The sequence below is a fragment of the Lissotriton helveticus genome, chromosome 5_1 (genome assembly GCF_964261635.1).
Source record: "Lissotriton helveticus chromosome 5_1, aLisHel1.1, whole genome shotgun sequence".
Lineage (NCBI taxonomy): Eukaryota > Metazoa > Chordata > Amphibia > Caudata > Salamandridae > Lissotriton > Lissotriton helveticus.
In genome coordinates this window covers 1,158,841,138-1,158,863,057 of record NC_136065.1, presented here as the reverse complement: position 1 = coordinate 1,158,863,057, position 21,920 = coordinate 1,158,841,138, and the positions used below count along the sequence as shown (strand labels likewise).

General features: G+C 45.7%; 1 protein-coding gene across 2 annotated transcripts in view; it reads left to right on the top strand.

The window, feature by feature from the left end:
* Positions 1–21,920, top strand: part of ZDHHC6 (zDHHC palmitoyltransferase 6) — a 99,758-nt gene that overhangs the window by 33,777 nt on the left and 44,061 nt on the right. For both annotated transcript variants that reach the window (XM_078643782.1, XM_078643781.1), the window contains exons 5-6: positions 3,086–3,247; positions 10,650–10,703. In XM_078643782.1, coding sequence (XP_078499908.1) covers positions 3,086–3,247; positions 10,650–10,703 — 216 coding nt within the window. The remainder of the gene's footprint in view (positions 1–3,085; positions 3,248–10,649; positions 10,704–21,920) is intronic.

Sequence of the window (21,920 nt, the reverse complement as noted above, 5' to 3'; positions counted from 1 at the left end):
TAATGAAATCAAGTTAGGTGGCATTCAGATGCTGAGAAATAAACATTGGAAAGAGATCTTTCTGTAACGTTCATGAAATACAAATAATTTAGTGTTTAGTCCATCTAAGGTATTAACAAACAGTATTTCATATTATTTTGAGTCTACTATACAGTAAATACAACCTTATACATTTGAACAATATAGTTATTTCAAATTAATTTACTTAACCGAAGAGTTGGATTAATGGATGTCTTTAGCATTATAAATAAATAAAACATATGAATACATAGTGCATGATTATCCAAATATCGTGCAGAATACAAGAGCTGGACTCTTATCAGCAAACTGAATTGTAGACACAAAGTTAGTCTAGAACTAAAAGTGTTGTAAGCTTCTTCAAAGGGTTGATGTCCTATTACACATTAGTATGAATCACTTATTGAACGTATTTCAGAATTCTTCAAGGTCAAATAGTACTTCTGCTGCACTGATGATAGTGATATTCAGAGTTGTTGGAGGATCAATTAAAAAAGAGAATGTCTTATTGATATTGTGATTACATAATATTGGGTTAAGCCAAAGGACCTGGGTACAGAGCAATATTAAAAACACTGGTCCTGACGGACAGCAAAGATAGGTTAAATCAATTAACGTGTCCTAATTCAATTCAATTAAAAAAAGTCTTTATTGCGATTATTCATCTTAAAAGACAGGACAGTCAATTAATTACAAATGGTTACAACCGTGTATGCACCTTGGTATAACAAAGCTGTCTATACATGATTTGTTAATAAAATTTATTTTTAAAAAATAAATACCTATAGTTACAATTTAAAACAGTTCTTAAGAAAAGATTAAATATATCCCACGCACAAGACTTTAAACATATCATTATAAAACCAATAAAAATGTTTCCAAATCCACGCAGTGTTTTACAGTAGACCAACAAAACTATAACATAACTGTTACAACCCCCCTTTTTTTCTCCCGTAGTACCCATGCCCAACTCAGGAACTTAGCTACTGCTATTACTGCGATATCATTGAAACCAGATTTCAATATCCTCTTGGCGACTATCTCAGAGCCGCCAAGAGGATATTGAAATCTGGTTTCAATGATATCTCAGTAATGGCAGTAGCTAAGTTCCTAATTCAATTCCTATAAATGCAGCGAAAATCCCAAGATAACAACATTACTACATCTGAGCAGGGATATCATGAATCATGATGTACAAACAGGCTTTGGTTGTGAAAATGTTTTGTACGCTTTGGGTCTTTTCTTTCCAGCACTTTTATCTCGCAAATAGCCCTTTTCCTACTGAAGACCAGAAATGTCCCCACAGCCTTTTATCCTCATGCTCTAGTTAGCAAATGCACAATATCAATCTCTGTACCTAAGATGGTATTGGAAGGGTCTGTGGCAACAATGTGTATGTTGAAATGCAAGGAAGTCCAGGTAGCTGTAGTGTAGAGGAAGATGATTTATTAATATCACAGGTAAGCTGTTAAGTAAGTAGCAGATAGCCCCACCAGGAAGCAGTATCGTTGCTGGTCAGCCCACTCACTCCAACTGACTCACTCTCAACCACACCAGCCACTTCAGCATTCCATTACATCACCAAGAAATAAAGCATTTTAGTACATCACATTCATGCTGGCTGAGCAACAGGGAACACGGGAAAGGGTGCATAGTAATAATTCAAATCACAACAGTTTACTTGTTTTAGAAAACTAGCGATTACAATCTGTTACAAATATGGATGAAGGAATGAGTCTATTGTTCATGGTGTGTGCATGTAACCTGGGTGGTGGACAGAGTTTTTTAAAATTTCAAAGAGGAGAAATTGGTGAATGATTGGATCCATGTAGCTATATTTAAGCTTCATCAAAGGGATGGTGAAACCAGAGAAAATAATGGATTTGTGACTGGCATCGGATGTGGCCGTTATTGTGGTCCACTTAAATTTGAACAAGGTTGATAAGACAATGTTGCTCCACTCAAGATTAAGCTACTTATTCTGGACTCTAGATTGATTAACCAAATTATTAACTATTTAGCAGTCCAAGAATAAGTAGTTCTACTAGATGGAGTTTGTGGAGTTTTGCGAACATCAGTTGAAAGGCCCATCCAACTATACCAGTTACATTGAAGTGATCATAAAGTGAAGGGTGAGACTCTTTAAATTGTATAAAGTTGTGCAGCAAAGTTGGTTTAACCCTCCTGAAAGAGTGCAAAAGTCATGGGTGGTGGAGGATCCAAGATTCAAGGCAGTCGAATACAAATTCATGCTTTTGGAATAGAAACATGCTGCATAGTTACGTATCAGAGGCGGAGCTACTAATCTTGAGCGTGTAATTTACCTTTTAGATTTGCTTCCACTGACCGAATGTTGCCCTAGTGGAAGGTGAAGCTTTGAGTTCGAAATAAGTGTTACTGCTTTTTGAGTAATCATTTCAATTTTTTAAAAGTAATTTGTAACATATAAAAGCTGTGGTTTATTAAATTAGTACCACTTTCAGGATTTTTAATAAAGTCGCACATATTTGCTAAGCTTTAAGTTAACTAGGAGTCTAAAAGCATCCTTGCTGCATGTTAAAAGTTAATGAGCAACCTATTTACCTTTACTTTTGTTCTAAGTGTTTTGTAAAGTTATTAAACTGCCGGGTCGGAAATATCACCGGCGGAGCGACCTTAATTCCAGATACAGCCTTTCAGAGCCCTGAAGTTTTGCGGAAGCGATGAAACCCGTGTCGGCTGGCTGTTTCTTGAAAGAAAATTGAAGAACTCCATTGGAATAATACTGTACAGGAGATCCCTGATTATTCTGTTGCTTTGTTGCTTTCTTTTTTGTATATTTACTCATATACGACCGAATTGATTCTCACGTGTGTGCATAGGGTACTTTACTTGTCTTAGCTGGTTGTTCAGCTCTGCTGACTAACTTTAGAGTGGTTACAAGGGTTTTTCCACTCACCCAGTTGCACCACCCAATCATAGCATGTCACAATACTTATGCGCCTACTTACGGCTGAGCGCCCACTGCCTCTCTGACACTAAAATCCTTTCTGTGCAAGTTAATAAATTATAATGATTTGGTTTTCAGGTATCATTTGGATGGAGTTCAGTGAAAATTGATATGAGTTTTGCCAAGAGAGACCCTCGTCCTATAATTCCCTTTGGTTTATCGGCTTTTGCTACCTCTCTATTTGCCTTAGGACTGGCATTAGGAACAACCATTGCAGTTGGAATGTTATTTATTATTCAGGTGAGTGGAACAGTAATTTATTTTTATGATCGAAATATTTTGGTCCAAAAATATTCATGCGTTATTTCAAACTGTGTTCTAGACTGTGTATTGCACTTGGTGGGGTTTCGTTTGTGATTAGCTTGGATATTTGATTATTTTTTTTAATAATGGAACTCACACCCAAGGTCTTGTTTTTGAGGACATTAACAAATGTTTTGCCACACACATCTGGTCAACTAGCAAAGTCCTAAGTTAAAAGTGACAATTGGTGGATGTGAGCTTGTGTGAAGGAATTACAGTCATCCCCATTTTCTCATGGCAAGTAGGGAAACATTTGTGGGATGAGAGAAAAATGTTTACTTCTTATCTTTTTCAATTTCATGATGATGTGATGAGAGGATGTGGCCTAACAGAGTGTTCATCCTCGAAGCTGGTGTACTGGGTTCGAGTCTCGGCAGGGACACTCAACATCCTGTGATTCTGGGCAAATCACAATCTCACCGTGCCTGCCAAAAATGAATGTGTCCGTCTGTAACGTTACTGGTGCTCATGTAGCGCACTCTGATACCTTAGGGTCGAATGTGCGCTATATAAAACTCAAAATAAATGCTAATTGCAGCACTGGCATATTTTGACCTAATATAAATTATCCCACTTTTCATCCTCAGTCATTGACTTAAGTAGCTATTTTATATTAATACCATCTGCCTACATTTCAGATTTAAGACCTACTTAAGTTACATTTCCTTGCCATGTTTTGTTAATGGCCAGATGAGCGGTTACTTAAAAACGCATATAAGTGTGACTTACCATTATTGTCGGTTATGTCTGTATTGTAAATCAACCCCAGAGTACTTAAATGATTAATGCATTGGCATAATAACATGGCGATACAGTAATAATATTGGCCAGTCTACTGTTTTTTTGTAATTGGCTTAGTGCGTTGATTCTGCGATTTCTGATTTTGTTACCACTTAATATTTCGCTTTGCAGTTACTTGCGGGGTCATCATCAGGAGAGAAAAAAATAAATGAAGCATCTGAGTTGGACATTGGGCAATAGCAAGGCGTGAATGAGTCGCATCTGTATGCCACTCACAAGTATCCTAGGAGAGGGCTCATGTTTCCATCTCTTTGTAAAAGAAAACTGCAATTCGTTCTTCAGGTGCAAGTAGCCTTAATTGAAGAAGTGCACTGAGGCAGGGTAACCATCCCTATTCAGTGAGCTCAAATGACCATGGCCCATGTTCCAGTTGCAGAACTTTTGTTTAAACCTTGGATTCAATTCGGACCAACACAGATGCATCCTTTCATATTTCTGTGTTCTATAAAGAGGCAGCTATGAGATTTAATATGAGATTTAATATTGTACCGAATTTTGTTAAGAACGTTTTTCAGGTAGAACATTGGTTTAAAACGGTGAGCACTGGCACATTTATTGTAAGGTGCAATAGATTGATTACAGCCCTGTAAGAACTGGGACCACCAGTTCTCCGGGGGAGGGGGGGGGGGTAGCTTGGCTCGAGCAGGAAGGCAACCAGGGGCTTACGTGTAAAGTAGCTACTCCACACACTCATCCACTGAGACAATAAGTGGGCGCAATAATGGAGACCACACCAGTACTTTTGATTAAAAATCAATATCTTTTATATAGGAGTCAGATCAGGGTATCAAGAACTCATTAGTGCATTTCATTAGGGGAGCAATTCAATATTCACGGTAGTATATCACTCTGCACATTTTATGAAACCAGCACTTGCCAGGAATTCATTAAAGAAACATCCCAGTACATTTCAGTTAGCAGGCATAACGGTTCTCATGTAAGCATTTTCCTCGAAGGAGCAAAGGGAGCAGTGCAATATCACAATAACCATTTCAGCAAAGGTGTACTGTTTCATTTAGGACGAGCAACAAAACATTTCATTAGGTAGAGGTACCTTTAATCAATCCCTCTGGCGAGAGCTAAACATTAAGCATTTCATGAGGTTCTAATTAGCAAGGATTACCATTTCATTACCCATGAATACGCATGGCATCAAGCACAGGTGAAACATATAAAGTTCTGGGCCAGGGGACCGATTAAACAGCCCCACAACATTGCTGCCTGGAGGACCCGCCTAGGGGCAGGTAAGAACAATTAGTTCCCCAACGTGGGGTTAAACCTGTGAAGAGGCTCAGGCCTTAATTCCAATTCACACGCGGCCAACGGGGCCCCACCACAGTCTTTCCCGGGGGGAGGGGCGCTCTCGGAGGCTCCCGCCCGCCACCCCGGGTTTTACCTGTCTCTTCAGCCTACTTAAGGCCCTTGCGTCGGTTCGCTGGAAGGGGGAGGGCGCCGGCCCTCTGGCAGGCCCCACGCGGCGATGGGGGCACTTGCGCGTGTGGCTGATCGGAGGATCCTGGAGTCGGGAGGGCCCGGGCTTCCTTCGGGGACCCCCTGACTAGGCTGCTGGCTGTTGTCGGGCCTTCAGGCATCTCCACGGCCCGGGGACCAATCACGGAACCCGGCTCAGGGGCGCGCCAGCCAGGACCAATGGCTGCGCGGCGCTCGGAGGGGCGGGGCAGAGGTGTTCCCCCCCCCCGTCACGTGGGGGGGGAGCTGGCTTCAGGCCTACCGCGGCCTGACTGGAATACGCGCTGACAGGATTTCACTAGGCCCGGGGACAGGGGCCTCCAGTCGTGACCCAGCCGGGCCGAGGGTCGCGACGGCCTCCCCAGAGCTCCGGAGGCCGGCGCTGAGACTGCGGAGCCTCGGGCCGGGCGCGGCCCACACGTACACGGCGGCGGCCCTCTCCTGGCACCGAGGGCCGCCCGGGGGCAATTTCAGCGCTTCACTTGGCACCGCAGGTAGGCGCTTGGCGGGGCACAGGGTGCTTGGCGAGGATCGCGCCTGGGGGTCTTACAGCGCTCCTTAAGAGGCTCAGCAGGGAGGCGCTTGAGGCAGTTCTCGGGCGAGCACCCAGCAGTGTCTCCAACCAGGGCAGATTACAGCGCTGATGAGGGGAGCAGGACACTGCGCTCCTCAAACGATTCAGCAGGGGGGTGGGTGAGGCAGGACCAGAATTCAATCAGTTCAGTTAGGGGCAGGCAGGACCGGGTAGGCCCAGATGGCGGCAGGGAGTGCGCAGGGGCAGCACAGTCCAGTACCTGGTCGATCCCCCAGTAGTCTCTGTATGAAGGGCAAGTAGTCTTCTCGGCGCTTAGTTGGTTCTGCGCCCTTATGAGATGGTTTCTTGAAGAGAGGGGGGGGGGCTTGAGTTGGAGGCTGGAGGAGTTTCCTCAGGTCACTGAAGATGGACCCTGGTGTCCCCTACCGCTGGGCCAAATCAGGGGGCTAGTCTAGGATACCTCACTCAGCTTAAGAGGCAGCACCTAAATCCTGTCACTCCCAGTGGCATAAGTTCCTGACTAGGCCCTCCCGCCTAAATCTCCTGCGTGGGTTCCCCAGGCCAGTGATGCCCCAACTGACTAAAAAAAGTTCCCTCCCTTGCTTAAGTATGCCCAGGTCAGGTGACCACTCTCTAAGGCGGCAAAAATAAGCTCCGCCTTTCTTCTGGAAGGTTCCAGGAGCTTCCCCACTCTACCCATGGACAGGGGATGGCAGGCTGGCATTGCAACAATGTATGGGGATCCAGCCAGCTCCTGGCAACTAGGGTGCTGCACTAAAAAACCACGCTGCAGTAGCAGGGGCCAGTGGCAGCCATGTTTGTAGTAGAGAGCACCTGCACCCTAACATGGATTATCCATGAAAAGGAGCCCGAAGACCTATGGGCCAACAAAATGAAGGTGGGAAAAATGAGGCAAGGGCGAAAAAAATAGGGAAAGACCACCCTAGGGCTGACAGGTCTAACAAGCCCCCTTCCGCAAAAGTACATAGGCTAGTGTTGAAGATTACAATAAGACATGTTTGACTCGAAGATGATTTTCTTTGAAGAAGTGTCATTATTGGGGAGAGGGAGGTTTAATAAACATCTGAGTTTGAGATGTCCCGAATCTGCAAAGTTATAGAATGCTTGCTTACAGTGCAAGACAAGCTATCATCGGTATCTTCGCTGTTGTTTTTAATGTATCCTTCTAATGTTGCTGTATTCGTGATAAAGAATGATAGCTACTACATTAAATCATTACATTTTATTTTTATAACATTGAATTCAAAACATTTTCATCCTGTTAGCCTTTTTCTTCTCCCAATCAACATTTTTATCAGGCCGAACTGTGAATTAGAAATCCATTACCTATCTGGAGATAAAATCCATCCTCTCCAGGTTAGTCTAACAGAGCAGTAAAAGAGTGTGTGTTGAAGGTGTTTGCTTGAATATTTCTAGTTCTTTAGGGCAAACTAATAGTACACATTGAACATATCATGTCTAATTGTTGATTTAAAGACGTGTTACGTAATTACATAGCTGCTTGATACTCCTAAAGGCAGGGGTTGTTTGTACTGATTTTGAAAGTGTATAGGTTTTATTGTGGAGTGAATTGGCCACAGATGTGTACACAAAGGCCAACTTCATGGCATATAAAAAGACAAAAATGTAATGTTAATAATTTGGTTTTGGAAAAGGAAACACTCGGAATAAGATATCCCCTCCAAGGGAATAGCATTCCAGAAGCGATGAACACCCCAAGTGCAAGTGACTGAATTGCAGATCACCACCTTTTCCTCAGTTTTAAATTATAACTGTGGACATCACATGTATTGATGCAGTGGCTTAAGTCACTGTGAGAGCTCAAGACCTGGCTCTTCGACTGACCCGCAGACACCCCCATCCCCACAGCGCCTTGAGACCCTAACAGGTGAGTAGTTGTGCTTTACGAGAAACCTGGTGGATTAAGAGCAATGTGTAGGGAGGCATGAACTGCCCTTGGATGTCTTCATGGGACAAGCCTTGGTCAATTTCATATCTACCCTCTTAAAGATACTTAGATTTCCATAGTAATTAATTGACAGCATGGAAATGGATGCCTGCTGTAGTACCTGCACACCCTGCTGACCAGGCATGTTAACTCTACCCTGTTTTAGGTGTCTGTCCCCGTCTCTCCACCCGAAATACATCCATAAGACCGTGAAAATGTTAAAGTTCTAGGTCAGAATTAAATCTCCTGGGCATGAAAGACACCTAGATATTAAGTCTCCTCTCAGAAAGAACATTTGATTAAGTGATCAAGTGGTAAAGTCGCTGATCTTCTGACCCAGATACCTGGGTTCTAATCACAACGTTGGCAGTTCGCCAAAAAACGTGATTTCCCTGTCCCAATTATTATTATGCATGATATAAAAAGAATGTGCTGTTTAAATATGCAAAAGCTTCACTTGGGAGACGCAGTTTGTCTCTCCGACTGACATCCATTCACATTGCTCCATTGCTACCCATCTAGGGAGCTGCTACGCAAGAATCAATGCATATCTACCCAAGTACTTTCGGACTAACCGAAGCAAATTTGAAAACCAAGGGCATCCAAATATTTTATGTCACTGGTGTCCTCATAGTACCAGTTGCGAGCCATATGCAGAGGGAATTTCGAAAACAGTTCCTACCCAAGTTGGTGAATATCTTAGTATGTGGAACTGTATCACTTTGATTCAGATTCTGCTTGTCTGATTTCTTTAAGTTTGACTTTATTGGATAGAGTGAAGCAGAATACTTTAAGTTGATTCTAAACACGCGCTAGACCTTTGCATAAGTAAAAGCCCGAGATCAGATTTTGAATGACCGCATTATAGCTTGGATGTAAAGATGAGGGCTACTAACTCAGTTTGGGGTTTAAGGCAGGTAGTACTGATTCTGGGGTATTTTAATTGTGAAGGGAGAATAGATGAAATTGTAAAGCAATCTGTTAATTAGAAATAGTGTGTTTTTTTTCTTTTACATCACCTATCTACAAGTCAAAACATTCTTTGCATAGCTGTGGCATGGCACTTCACATACACTTTTCAATAATTAAAAAAAAAAAAAATTGGGTAAAAGATTAAACAGTCAGAAATGTACAACCGTCTCGAGCTTTTTTTAATTTTTTTTAAATATTTTTGCACATATGAGAATAGGAAGCATTACAAGCTGCCTGGCTGGAAAACCCCCTTTTCACTTGTATAACGGCTTTTACTTAATTTTCAAAACGACCTGCATAAACTAAGCGTAGTGAACATAGACCAAGAAAGTGAAGATTGAAGCAGAAGTGCTCTGAAAAATGTAATGTTTCCTAACGCGCATTTTTAACCACATCCTTCCTTACGTAACAGTGCAATGAAAACAATATCACTGCCTTGGAAACATTGTTGCAAATACCCAGTCTCATGTTATATCCTAGTAGAGGCCTGGGCTGTCGGACGAGTTTAGAGAAATATAGGATACTTCATGCATTTATATACCCATACGTTAACCTCCTAAAAGCAGTCAAGCCGCTTGGTATTACTGCAGAATCCAACAGCAGACAGTTGAGTTTTGCACTATATACTTGTATGGTCTGCATTTCACATCAGGTAGCGAACATCAATATCATTTATTATTTATGTTATCTACTTCTGTCAAGGCCAAGACTTAGGTTCACAAACCAAAGAGTCATGTCAAAGTGAGCAACTGGCCTATCAACCAGTTACCAGTCATTACAAACTTGTTAATGTAAAGGTAGGCGGACAGTGGAGCACTGCTTTTGCGCTGTCGCACTGATTTGATTTGCCTGTTAGGTGTGGCAACATCTTGTGTTTTTGTATAGTTCATGCTCTGGTGCCATTGCTTTGACACTTGTTAGAAATATATGTAAGGGTTGTCCAGGGGGTACCCTTTTTGTCTATGTAGAGGCCTAAATGCAGCCCTTTATTGCATATTGTTGCAGTGAACTTAGGGCATTGTGATTAATTGAATGTAACTACATGTTGGAACAGGGGGTATTGACCCAAAGAGCCTCCCCATTCAGCCTGGGTATTGTCAGGAGCAAACCTTCTTCTCCATCTTATCGATCAGTGCTTTGCCATTTAAGACTGAGGAGCCACTTGTCAGGGGTGGCTGAGCCAATGTAAAAGTGTTTCAACCGGGTCTTCCCTTCACACAGTTGATCGGTAGATTGGTCCTTCATCTCACTATTTATCCTTTCATTCACACAGGGTATGTGGGTAAGGATGAGAGACGTAGGGAGTACCAATCACACTGCAGGATCAGGCTGTGCTGTAACCTTCTCACTGAGCCTATCTCCCTTAAATCAACTCCCCCTACATCCTCCGTGCAGCAACCTTTTTCCCACCACGTCATCTCTCTACACTGCAAAACTAATAGACCCACAACTACATTTGTTCAGTAATAAGCCTGATAACGGTAGTAATTTAACTTTCATCCAATGTTTATGGTGAACATGTGTATAGTTGCTGATGTGATGTTTAAACTAAAATTACATACTGGTTTGATTTTTCTTTTTTTACATTCTAGTTGAAAGTGATTTTAAGAAATAAGACGTCCATAGAATCTTGGATAGAGGAAAAGGTAAGATTGATTGTCATGTAATTTTCCACAAATGTAGCCCTCCCCTTGTGCCACTCCCTTTCTGATACCCTCACTTGACTCAAGTCTTGACGTTCTGTTTGGAGCCTGTACTGGTCCTTGAATTTGCAGCGTTCTAACGCCCTAAGTTGAGTGATAGTAAGTGACAGCCTTTACTCCAGCAATGCTCCAGATATCCGCAGGCCTCCCTGTAGTGCCTTCTGCCCTAAGGAGCTTTTGGGTCTCCCAAACAAACCTCTGTTCGCTACCTCCCTCTTACTTGAGGTTGGCTTCCCCCTGCCGTTTAGGAGCTGCTACAGCATAGAGGACTCCTGATCCTCCAAAGGCTGTTCTGTTTGCTGTGCACCAGCATCTGTGTCAGAGCTGGGCTAGAGCCTGCTGGAACCAGCTCATATCTTGGAAAGGCGGTGTGTTCTGGCAAAAGAGAGAGCAAAAGTCGAATCTTTTAAGAATGACCCACCCCCTCCACGTGCAAGCCTTTACGATATGACCAGTGGTTCCCCAGTATGGATGCCCTCTTCACAACAATTATGCATGGATTTTTGCCCCACAGTGATACTGATGAGGACTACTCGTATTCCTTCATATTATACTGATGACTGGTACTTTGCCAGATGATAGCTCACTAATCACCCTCTCCTTAGGTTGAGTTAGACTATCCCTCTGAACCTCTTTGCGAGGAGGTTTCCTGTTTCACTTCATTATCCATAAAGCAGCCAGATTTTAGAAAATTCCTTGTCCCATTAAATAGTTCAAAACCAACTCAGCCAGCATTTTCTACCTTAGAGACTCTGCTTCTATTTGAGGCCTTCTTGGACCATATTCTTGATATAAGCTCCTTTCTGCTCCTGCTGTTATTCGGCGGATCCCTAGGTTGTATATGTCAAAGCCTAGGAACTCTTAAGTGCACCCCTCCCCATCTTCAACTAAGAATTTGATGTTGTAGGCATTGTCATCTAACCTGGACCCCAATGCTTTCCCACCAACTTAGCTGCACCAAGAGTCTAAGCACATTGACACTTTGTGGAAGAAGAAGTCTGTATGTGCTGTCCGCCAACACCACATGCTTGCTGGTGTTCTATTTGCACACTTTAGGAGAGGACTGAGTTGTAAATAAGTAACCTTCTGAATCATGGACAACGCCCCTTTGTGCAGTTAGTAAAATATGGCCAGGATGCAACCAAACAGACTGTATTATAGGCTGTGTCATGAACGTATCAAAAAAGAGACAACCAGAATAGAATTGCTCAAATCTGAGAGAGGACATTTCTTTGATTCTTGTTTTATGTATTATGTTTTATATTTTATAAATTTTGTATTGACTGTCAAAAGTATTGAGATGTGTATTCATCTATGTTTTTAATGCACTTAGAAACCAAACTGTATGAAACTAAAATAAAATAAAAAAAATGTGATCCATCTTTTAACAAAAACTCTTGAGAACAGCCTCTTTAATCTACTTTGTAAAATTTGAATATTTGTTGGACTTGAAACTGGGTGACCTTAATACCATGGAGGTACAAGCTAGACCAGAACCTCTCACCTCTTGCCTCTCTCAGATTTGAGCAATTCTATTCTGGTTGTATCTTTTTTGATACGTTCATGACACTTCCTATTTAGAAGGATTGGGAGTTGAACATTGTTTTTGTACTGTGGGACACCACTCACTTTTCTTCTCTTCCCCCTGGTCCCAGACTAACCTATATAGGAGGCCTCCTAATTTTTCAAATGTATTCTAGGCTGGACATAGCTGACTTTGTGGCTTGATCCAGGAGTACTTCCACCACCATTCACAGACTCAATGTGAATGCTTTCCACTGATGTTTTTGATGACATACAGGCAAACTGGATGGACTTGACGTTCTGTGGCTTTTGACTATTCAAGGATAGGACGGACTCTGCTCTGGGTGCTTTAAGCAAAGAAGTTCCACTGTGTGCTAAATGGGCTTGGCTTCTCAGACACCCCAATTCCATAAACAATATTGGAAGTTCTAGGGGTTCTTTATTGGAGATCCTGGTAGTTGTAAACCTCTCTTTCAGATTGTAAACAGTGAAAACAGTTTTTTCTCAACCTGGCAGCCAGAGTGGTTTCTTGGTTAAGCATCAGCAGCTGCAAAAGTCCTCCTTCCTCTTCCAACACACGTACCGCAATACCATTAGTTTGTCCTTGGGCAAACACAATACTGAAGGGAGGATGCATGTCCCATGATTAACTGTCAGACCTCTCCGGTATGCACTGTCACTTCAATCTAAATTACCTATTTCTTCAGAATCCTTGTAGTTTTGCAGAAGTTGCAGCAGGACCATGTGCAGGTGTCCCCGGAGTACGTCCACCTGAGTTTGGTATTGGCAGCTATTTCATCTCACTGTTTGCCCTTCTCTTCCCCTTCACAATGGAGAACCTCGTCTCACATTGGGAAGGCATGATGCTTCACCTGAACCTTCCCCGCTGGCACCTTTGTGCTTGGAGATGGAGTGGGAAAATCTGAGTACCTTCAATCTGCCTTGGTAGTTGCAGGTGTCCTAGTCACTGCATGCTGCCCCTCCACTAAATCTGTCAATTCAGGCTGCTTCACATGCTTTGTGATATGGTGTCTGAGGAGAAAGGTGAATCATTGTAGGCATGGTTATCTGATATTTTGCAGCTTCTGGGTTCTCCAGGCACCGTAGAAGATTACTTTTTTGTTTGTCAGAATAGCCCTGATTCAGTCCCCTTCTGTGACATGTGTGTTGCCTCCTACTCTGCTCATGATGCCCCACAGCGACCTTAATGTATTTATCACATCAACTTTTTGCTTGTTTCACCATGTGAGCCATTGCACAGATACTTCCTGAGCCTCCCTACTCTGAAAATGGTTCTCCTTATTATCCAGAATTATGGGTATCTTTCATAGATTCACATGCCTGAATCATTCCCCGTCGTCGGGGTGGGAGTCCCCGGTACATAACAATAGTAATGTCATATAGACATATACATACTAATAGACCAGAGGCCTCACATTAGTAACCTATCTGAGTCCTTTTGTAAAAAGGACCGAAGTTTGGCCAGGAGCCAATCGGCTACTATCACCCTCTAGAACCTTCCTGGAAGGAGCCCTAGTCCCTCAGATGTTCTTCTGCACGTCGTGCTAAGGGAGTCTCCACTGAGCTCTGCTCAGCTTTCTGGTATTTCTGGATTTATTCCATATTTTCTCACAGAACTTGTTCTTGTGGAGAAGTGCTTCAGTCCACCATGTCTGACACTCCTAAAAAAGGGCTCTTTAGACCCTGTGCTTCCTGCAGCAAGTTGAGACTACATGTGGATGACCGGCATGAAGACTGCCTTTACTGTCTTTATCCTGACCACTCTGCGAAGGATTGCAAGGTCTGCCGCACTTTCTCTGTCAAGACCCTGAAGGACAGAGAGGGGCGCCTGCTTTGATGGCTCAAGAGACTTAAAGAGAAGGATCAGACAGTCTCTTCAGATGAGAGCGAGTGTTCCTTTAGGAGCTCACACTCCTCATCCAAAAGGCCCAGACAGTCATCTCCAGGCCCGTCTGCAGAGCCACCTCAGAAGAAGACGACCAAGTCTTCAGAGGTTCGTCCACAGGTCATGGCAGGGAAAAGTTCTCTTCAGGATGTCACCTTTAAGAAGCCTTTGCTGGTCACTTCGGCCATGCCTGTGACGACGTCGACAGCAACTTTATCTACGTCGACGGCATCGTCCTTCTCCGCCATGACCTCTACCACAGCATCCTCGTCGACGGGTAGGTTGATTGTTTCAGTCATTGCTATTAAAAAATCGTCGTCGACGAAAACAAAGTCATCGTCGTCGACGAGAGTCACTTCAGCGTCGACGATTTCCTCGTCAACGGCATCTAAGGCACCGTCGACGGCTCCATCGTCGACGAAGCCAACGAGGTCGACACCGGCGTCGAAGAAGTCATCGACATCGACACCAGCGTCGACGAGACCGTCGACGCAACCGTCGACGAAATCATCGACGAAGCCATCGACGACAGGTCCACCGTCGACACTGCCGTCGACGAAGAAGGACCCGTCGACGCTGCCGTCGACAGCATCGTCGTCGATGAAGACAACTGCGTCGTCTGCTGAGGCCATTGACGCTCCACCGTCGACGACCACCCCGTTGACGGGCTCGTCGACTACAGGGTCTTCTACGCTGAAGTACTTATACGCACTATAGACTGACAACGAGTACTTTAACGCCAGAATTAACGTCGCCTAGCAGGGTCCAGCCACTGATACCGACCCATCTGCTGGACACAGAGGATTCTGATGATGGTTCAATGTTCCAGCCTGCTACAAGTCCATCAGAACTCCATGTTAAGGTCCATGAAAGCTCAGACTATGAAGACCTGGGTCAGGATGAAGGACGATCTCAGGAGGAATGTCAAATTACTCCGCCTCCTTCCTCACAACCTATGGTGTGCCTCCCAGCATCAATAGTGACGGACCTGCAATTTCTCATAGCGGACTACAAACAACGGTTTCCGCCCACTCCGCCTCCTCTGGTACAGCAGCCTACACCTGTGATACCTCCTCGCCTTCGACCACCTCCATTGGTCATTCGTCAAGATCCTGTCACTTTACCACCTCTACCTTCTTCTGATGAAGAGGAGGAAGTAGTAGGAGAAGAGGAAGGACAGCAGGAGGAAGGAGAAATTCAGGATGATGAATGGAATAACTGTCATTCCGGATCCGGCATCCCCTGACCAGGCACAGGCGGAGTCGCCCCCAGAGGATATCGGGGGGGGGGGGGTTCATAATATTGTGGAAAGAGCTGCGGCACAGTTTAAAATCGAAATGACCACGCAAACCCAGGATTGCTTCCTGTATGACTTCAAAGAGCCATTCAAGAAGAGTGTACGATCCATCCCTATCATGGAGCATGTCTGGAATTAGGGGGTGAAGATAATGCAAAACCCCTCATCTCTGATTCCATTTCCGCCCAGACTTGACAAGAAATATAAGGCCCCAGCCACGGCTTCGGCATGCCTTATAGGGCAAACGAAACCGGACTCCGTTATTACGCAGGCTGCACAGCGTAAGTCCAGTAATCCGTCGGCAGCGTTGACTGCTCCACCGGATAAGGAAGGCCATAAACTTGATAATATTGGTAAAAAGTTTTCTTCCATGTCGGCCCTTTCTATCCGAGCGGCAAACTCCATGGCCCTCTTAGGACGATACAATCGTCAGATGTGGGCGGATATTGCCCCATATTTAGGAGCAATACCAGAGGACCAGAAGGAAGAGGCAAAGAAGATATTCCTTCAGGGCGAGCGATCTGCCTCGGAAATGATAGATGTGGCGATGGATATAGCCTCTACAGGATTTAGACAGCTGGCAGGGGCAGCAGTCCTAAGGCGCCAGGGGTGGCTTAAAGCCACATCGTTCCACCCTGAGGTACAAACCAAAGTTCTGGACATGCCGTTCGATGGAATACTGCTCTTTGGGGAGCATATAGATGAGATGCTGCAGGGTATCAAAAAAGATACCGAGACCGCGAAAGCCCTGGGTACCCTCAAGTATAAAAATACTTCCTTTCGGGGCTCCAGAAGAAGAGGACAACAGACAAGAGGTGGCTATCAGGGATACAAAACCTCCTATGGCTCCTCACAGCAGTACAAGCCTCAATACCAGCAGAGACAGCAACAAGGCCACTCATCGTACAACAAGCCTTCCTTTCGAGGGCGAGGAGGAGGAAAAAAGGACGCAGCCAGAAGGCAATGACCTCTTTCTCCCACAGGCTTCCACTTTTTCTCCACATTGCGCAGTTGGAGGGAAAATATCGAACTTCCTCCACAATTGGCAAACGATCACGACGGATCGTTCTGTTCTCCAGCTGGTTCGGTTCGGACATACTTTGGAGTTCGTAGAGCCTCCTCCTCCGAACCCCCCACGTCCTATGCAGCACAAGAATCTGCATTTCCTTCAAAAAGAACTCTCTCTAATGCTCCAGAAAAGGGCAGTGGAAAGAGTTCCCCGAGGTCATAAGGGGAAAGGATTCTACTCCCGATTCATCCTCCGACCGCCCTCATCGCTGCCACCGATGACATCCGAGCCCTGATGGACAACGGAGAAACAGCGGCCCTCATCCTCCTAGACCTCTCCGCGGCTTTCGACACTGTCTGCCACCGCACCCTTGTGCAGCGCCTCAGCAACGTCGGAATTCAGGAGAAGGCACTGGAATGGATCGTCTCCTTCCTCGACGGAAGAACACAGAGAGTCCGTCTACCACCGTACAAGTCAGAGGCCAGCGGAGTCATCTGCGGCGTCCCTCAAGGTTCCTCCCTGAGCCCCACCCTCTTCAACGTCTACATGAGCCCCCTCGCGACCATCGCACGCCAACACAACCTGAACATCATCTCCTACGCCGATGACACCCAGCTGATCCTCTCCCTGACCAACGACCCCGCCGCTGCCAGAGCCAACCTTCACGAAGGGATGAAAGATGTAGCCGAGTGGATGACGACCAGCCGCCTGAAACTGAACTCAGACAAGACGGAAGTCCTCATCCTGGGTTCCTCGCCCTCCGCCTGGGACGACTCCTGGTGGCCCCCCGCCCTGGGCACCGCACCCACACCGACAGACCACGCACGCAACCTGGGCTTCATCCTGGACTCCTCCCTCTCCATGACCAGACAAGTCAACGCCGTCTCCTCGTCGTGCTTCAACATCCTGCGCATGCTACGGAAGATCTTCCGGTGGATCCCCACCGAAACCAGGAAGACGGTCACCCAGGCCCTCGTCACCAGCCGACTGGACTACGGCAACGCCCTCTACGCCGGAACCACCGCCAAGCTCCAGAAGAGACTCCAGCGGATCCAGAACGCCTCAGCCAGACTCATCCTCGACATCCCCCGACGCAGCCACATCTCCGGACATCTGAGAGACCTGCACTGGCTCCCTGTCAACAAGAGAATCACCTTCCGTCTCCTCACCCACGCACACAAAGCCCTGCACGATCAAGGCCCGAGCTACCTCAACAACCGCATCAACTTCTACGCTCCCAAGCGCCACCTCCGATCAGCCAGTCACGCCCTCGCCGCCGTCCCCCGCATCCGAAGAACGACAACAGGAGGAAGGTCCTTCTGCTACCTGGCCGCCAAGACCTGGAACTCCCTGCCGACCGACCTGCGCCTGACCCAAGACCACCTCTCCTTCAGGAAGAAGCTCAAGACCTGGCTGTTCGAGCAGTAGCAGCACCCCCCCCCCCAGCGCCTTGAGACCCTCCGGGTGAGTAGTGCGCTCTATAAATGTCCTTGATTGATTGATTGATTGATCCTAATACGAAAAAAGGAGAAAAAATGGAGACCTATATTGGACCTAAGAAGCCTCAACAGATACCTCAAGAAACAATCTTTCCGTATGGTATCCACTCAAGAGGTGTTGCAGCTATTCAATTCCAAAGATTTCATGGTGTCCTTAGACCTCCAGGACGCCTACTTTCACATACTGATCCACAAGAGTCACAGACAATTCCTGAGGTTTGTGGTGGTGGGACGGCACTACCAATTCAGAGTGTTACCATTTGGCCTGAAGTCGGCACCACGCATTTTTACAAAATACCTGTCTCCTGTGGCAGCGTACCTTCGCCAACTCCATCACCAGGTTTTCCCCTACTTGGACGACTGGCTCGTCAAGGCTCCTACTCTGATAGGCGTAACCAGATCTTCCAACGCCTGTCTTCAACTCTTCGAGAGCCTAGGACTTACGCTCAACCAGGAAAAGTCTGTCCTTCAACCATCGCAACGTCTCACTTTCCTGGGAGCAACTCTGGACACACGCCAGGGAAAGGCCTTCCCTTCACTGGAGCGTCAAATCAAACTGAGGTCTCTGGCAAGCCGAGTTCGGACCAAAAAGACCATCAAGGTGCGACTCTTCAAATCATTGTTGGGGATGATGTCCTCCAATATCCTACTAATTCCACACTGCCGCCTCCGTATGCGCCCATTACAAGAAGCGTTGTTTTCTCAGTGGATCCAGTGCTTGGGATCCTTTGACGATCTGATCAAGATCACGCCAGTCATGACGCAGGCCCTGCACTGGTGGCTTCAACCAAAAAATCTGAACCGGGGCCTTCCTTTCCTGCTTCCAATCTCACCCCACCTAATAACAACAGATGCCTCGTTGGAAGGATGGGGTGCGTTCCTGCAGGAGCTCCGGATCAACGGCCAATGGTCACTGGCAGAAAAGGAGCTGCACATCAACCTGCTCGAGTTGAGGGCAGTATACATGGCTCTTCGAGCATTCCTGCCTCGGATCAGGAACTCCCCAGTGCTTGTGAGACCGACAACACCACCACAATGCACTATTTGAACAAACAAGGGGGTACTCGATCGATGACGTTGTCTCAAGAATCTCAACAAATTTGGAAATGGCTACTCTGCAACATTTCTCTTCGAGCCGAGTATGTCCCACAATACCCTGGCGGACTCTCTAAGCAGACAACGCTCCATTTGCCACGAGTGGGAGCTCGACCAACATGCTCTCAGCGCAGACTTCTCCCGCTGGGGCACACCCCACCTGGACCTGTTTGCAACGGAAATCAACGCAAAATGCCAACATTATGCAAGCTGGCTTCCCCAGCCAAGATCTCTCGGGGATGCATTTTCGATGGCATGGTGCAACGTATTTGCTTACGCATTTCCTCCATTTCCCCTGATTCCCAGGGTTCTCCGGAAAATGAAGACAGAGCGTTGCACCCTGATCCTGGTAGCCCCAGCGTGGCCGCGCCAACACTGGTTTACAGAACTCCACCTTCTATCGCTGGAGCCGCCGATTCCATTCAGGCCATACCCGAATCTCCTCACTATGAACCAGGGGCAAGTCCAGCATCCAGATCCGACATCTCTCAGATTATCGGCTTGGCTCCTGAGTGTTCCAGGACTTAGATATTCCTCAAGAGTGCAGAGCAGTCTTGGCCCGGGCCCGGGCAGACAGTACCAACAAGACGTATTCCCTTAAGTGGAAAAGGTTCTGTATGTGGTGCAAAGCTAACAAACTGCATCCGTTTTCGTCATCTCCAGCGCAACTGCTGCCTTACTTACTTCACCTGGCTAACTCGGGATTGGCCCACGCCTCAATAAAGGTCCATCTGGCTGCCGATTTAGGCGCTCTTCGTCTGGAACGTCACTATGGTCCAATAGACTGGTCAAGCAATTTCTGAAAGGATTATTCAGAACATTCCCTCCAGTGACACCGTTACCACCTACGTGGCAACTCAACATTGTCTTGGCTCAGTTGATGAAACACCCCTTTGAGACAATTCATAAAGCAGATATCAAATACTTGTCATGGAAAACAGCTCTCTTATTGGCTCTCACGTCAGCAAGGAGAGTAGGTGAGCTTCAGGCCTTATCTATTCAGGACCCTTTCATTCAATTCAAACAGGACAGAGTCATCTTAAGGACCAATCCTAAGTTCATACCAAAGGTTCCGTCTACTTTTCATCTCAATTAACCTACTGTTCTAAAGACTTTCTTTCCGAATCCATCCACGGCAGCGGAGAGATCTCTCCACTCTTTAGACCTGAAGAGATGTCTGAAGTTCTATATCCATAGGACGGAACAGTTTCGAAAATCCAGCCAATTATTCATTGCCTTTAGCAGGCCCAGGAAAGGTCATCCATTGACAAAGCAGAGTATTTCAAGATGGATCTCTGCGGCCATCGCCTTCTGCCTTCCAAAGTTCGGGCTCATTCCACAAGAGCAGTCTCCACTTCCATGGTGCTCTTTGCTGGGGTGCCCATTGTTGACATTTGTAGAGCGGCGACATGGAAGACGCCTCATACGTTCACCAGGCACTACTGCTTGGACTCCGAACTTATGAAGGATGCAGCAGTGGGACAAGCGGTGCTCCGTCATCTATTTCAGTAGAGGTGAGCCTTCTTCCTTTCATCCCACCTATTTCCTTCTTGCACATTTCTTCCTACTGATAATGTTTACAGGTTCATGGGATCGCACTAATGATAAGGTGTTATTAAGTGTCTTCTATGATGTACTATACGAAATGTGCTGACTATTGCTTGCTACTCTGATTCAGGCATGTGAATCTATGAAAGATACCCATAATACTGGATAAGAAATGCATTACTTACCTGTAACTGCAGTTATCCAGTATTGGTATCTTTCATAGATTCACATGCAACCCACCCGCCTCCCCTGGAAGGGCTCACCTTGGTTCTCTCAGTAGGTATTACTTAGCACTGTGCTTACGAAAATCTGAGGGACTAGGGCTCCTTCCAGGAAGGTTCTAGAGGGTGGTAGTAGCTGATTGGCTCCTGGCCAAACTTCGGTCCTTTTTACAAAAGGACTCAGATAGGTTACTAATGTGAGGCCTCTGGCCTATTAGTATGTATATGTCTATATGAGATTACTATTGTTATGTACCGGGGACTCCCACCCCGACGACGGGGAATGATTCTGGTATGTGAATCTATGAAAGATACCAATCCTGGATAACTGCAGTTACAGGTAAGTAACGCATTTCTTACTGTCACTTCAGCTCAGTGAATGAGCTAACCAGGGCCTACCCCTTGTGATCTCCTCAGTTTAGAAGGCATTTCTTCACACAAGAGTTTCCTTCCTGCGTAAAGGGGCTGACTCATTTCATGTTGGACTGCTTATTATCTTGCTGCCTGCTTTTCCCCTCTGTTGCATCCTACCAAGGAGGAACAGAAACTGCATCACTTTGACTCTCGTTGTACTCTGAGCTTTTACATTGATAGGCATGGTGACTATCATGTTGACGATCAGTTATTTCTTGAGTGTCATTTTATACCATACCAGCTGTATCAGTATAGGAGGCGATCCAGAGTTTAAAAAAAAATCTCTTTTACTTGAAATGTTGTCGTTCTTTCTTGCTTTCTTGGGCCTGCTGCCATAAACAATGGGGTGCCAGCGACAGAGGCAGTAGCCATTCATCTTCAAAAATGGGATTTGTGGGGTTAGTTTGACAGTGTCCAAGAGTTCATTTAAAAATGCAAATATTCCTTTCTATTTGTTGGCCGCAGCTAAAATACGGTTTGAAAAAGGCTTGTTTGTATGGAAATAATGTGTTTTCAGGGGGATTGGCCACGACTGTGACCAAGATGGCCGCATCTGAGTGAGGCTCCAGGCCCGGCAGTCCCTGATATCCTGCTCGCAGCTGAATTACTCTAACTCTGTGGTCCCCATGGCATATCAGGAGCCCTGT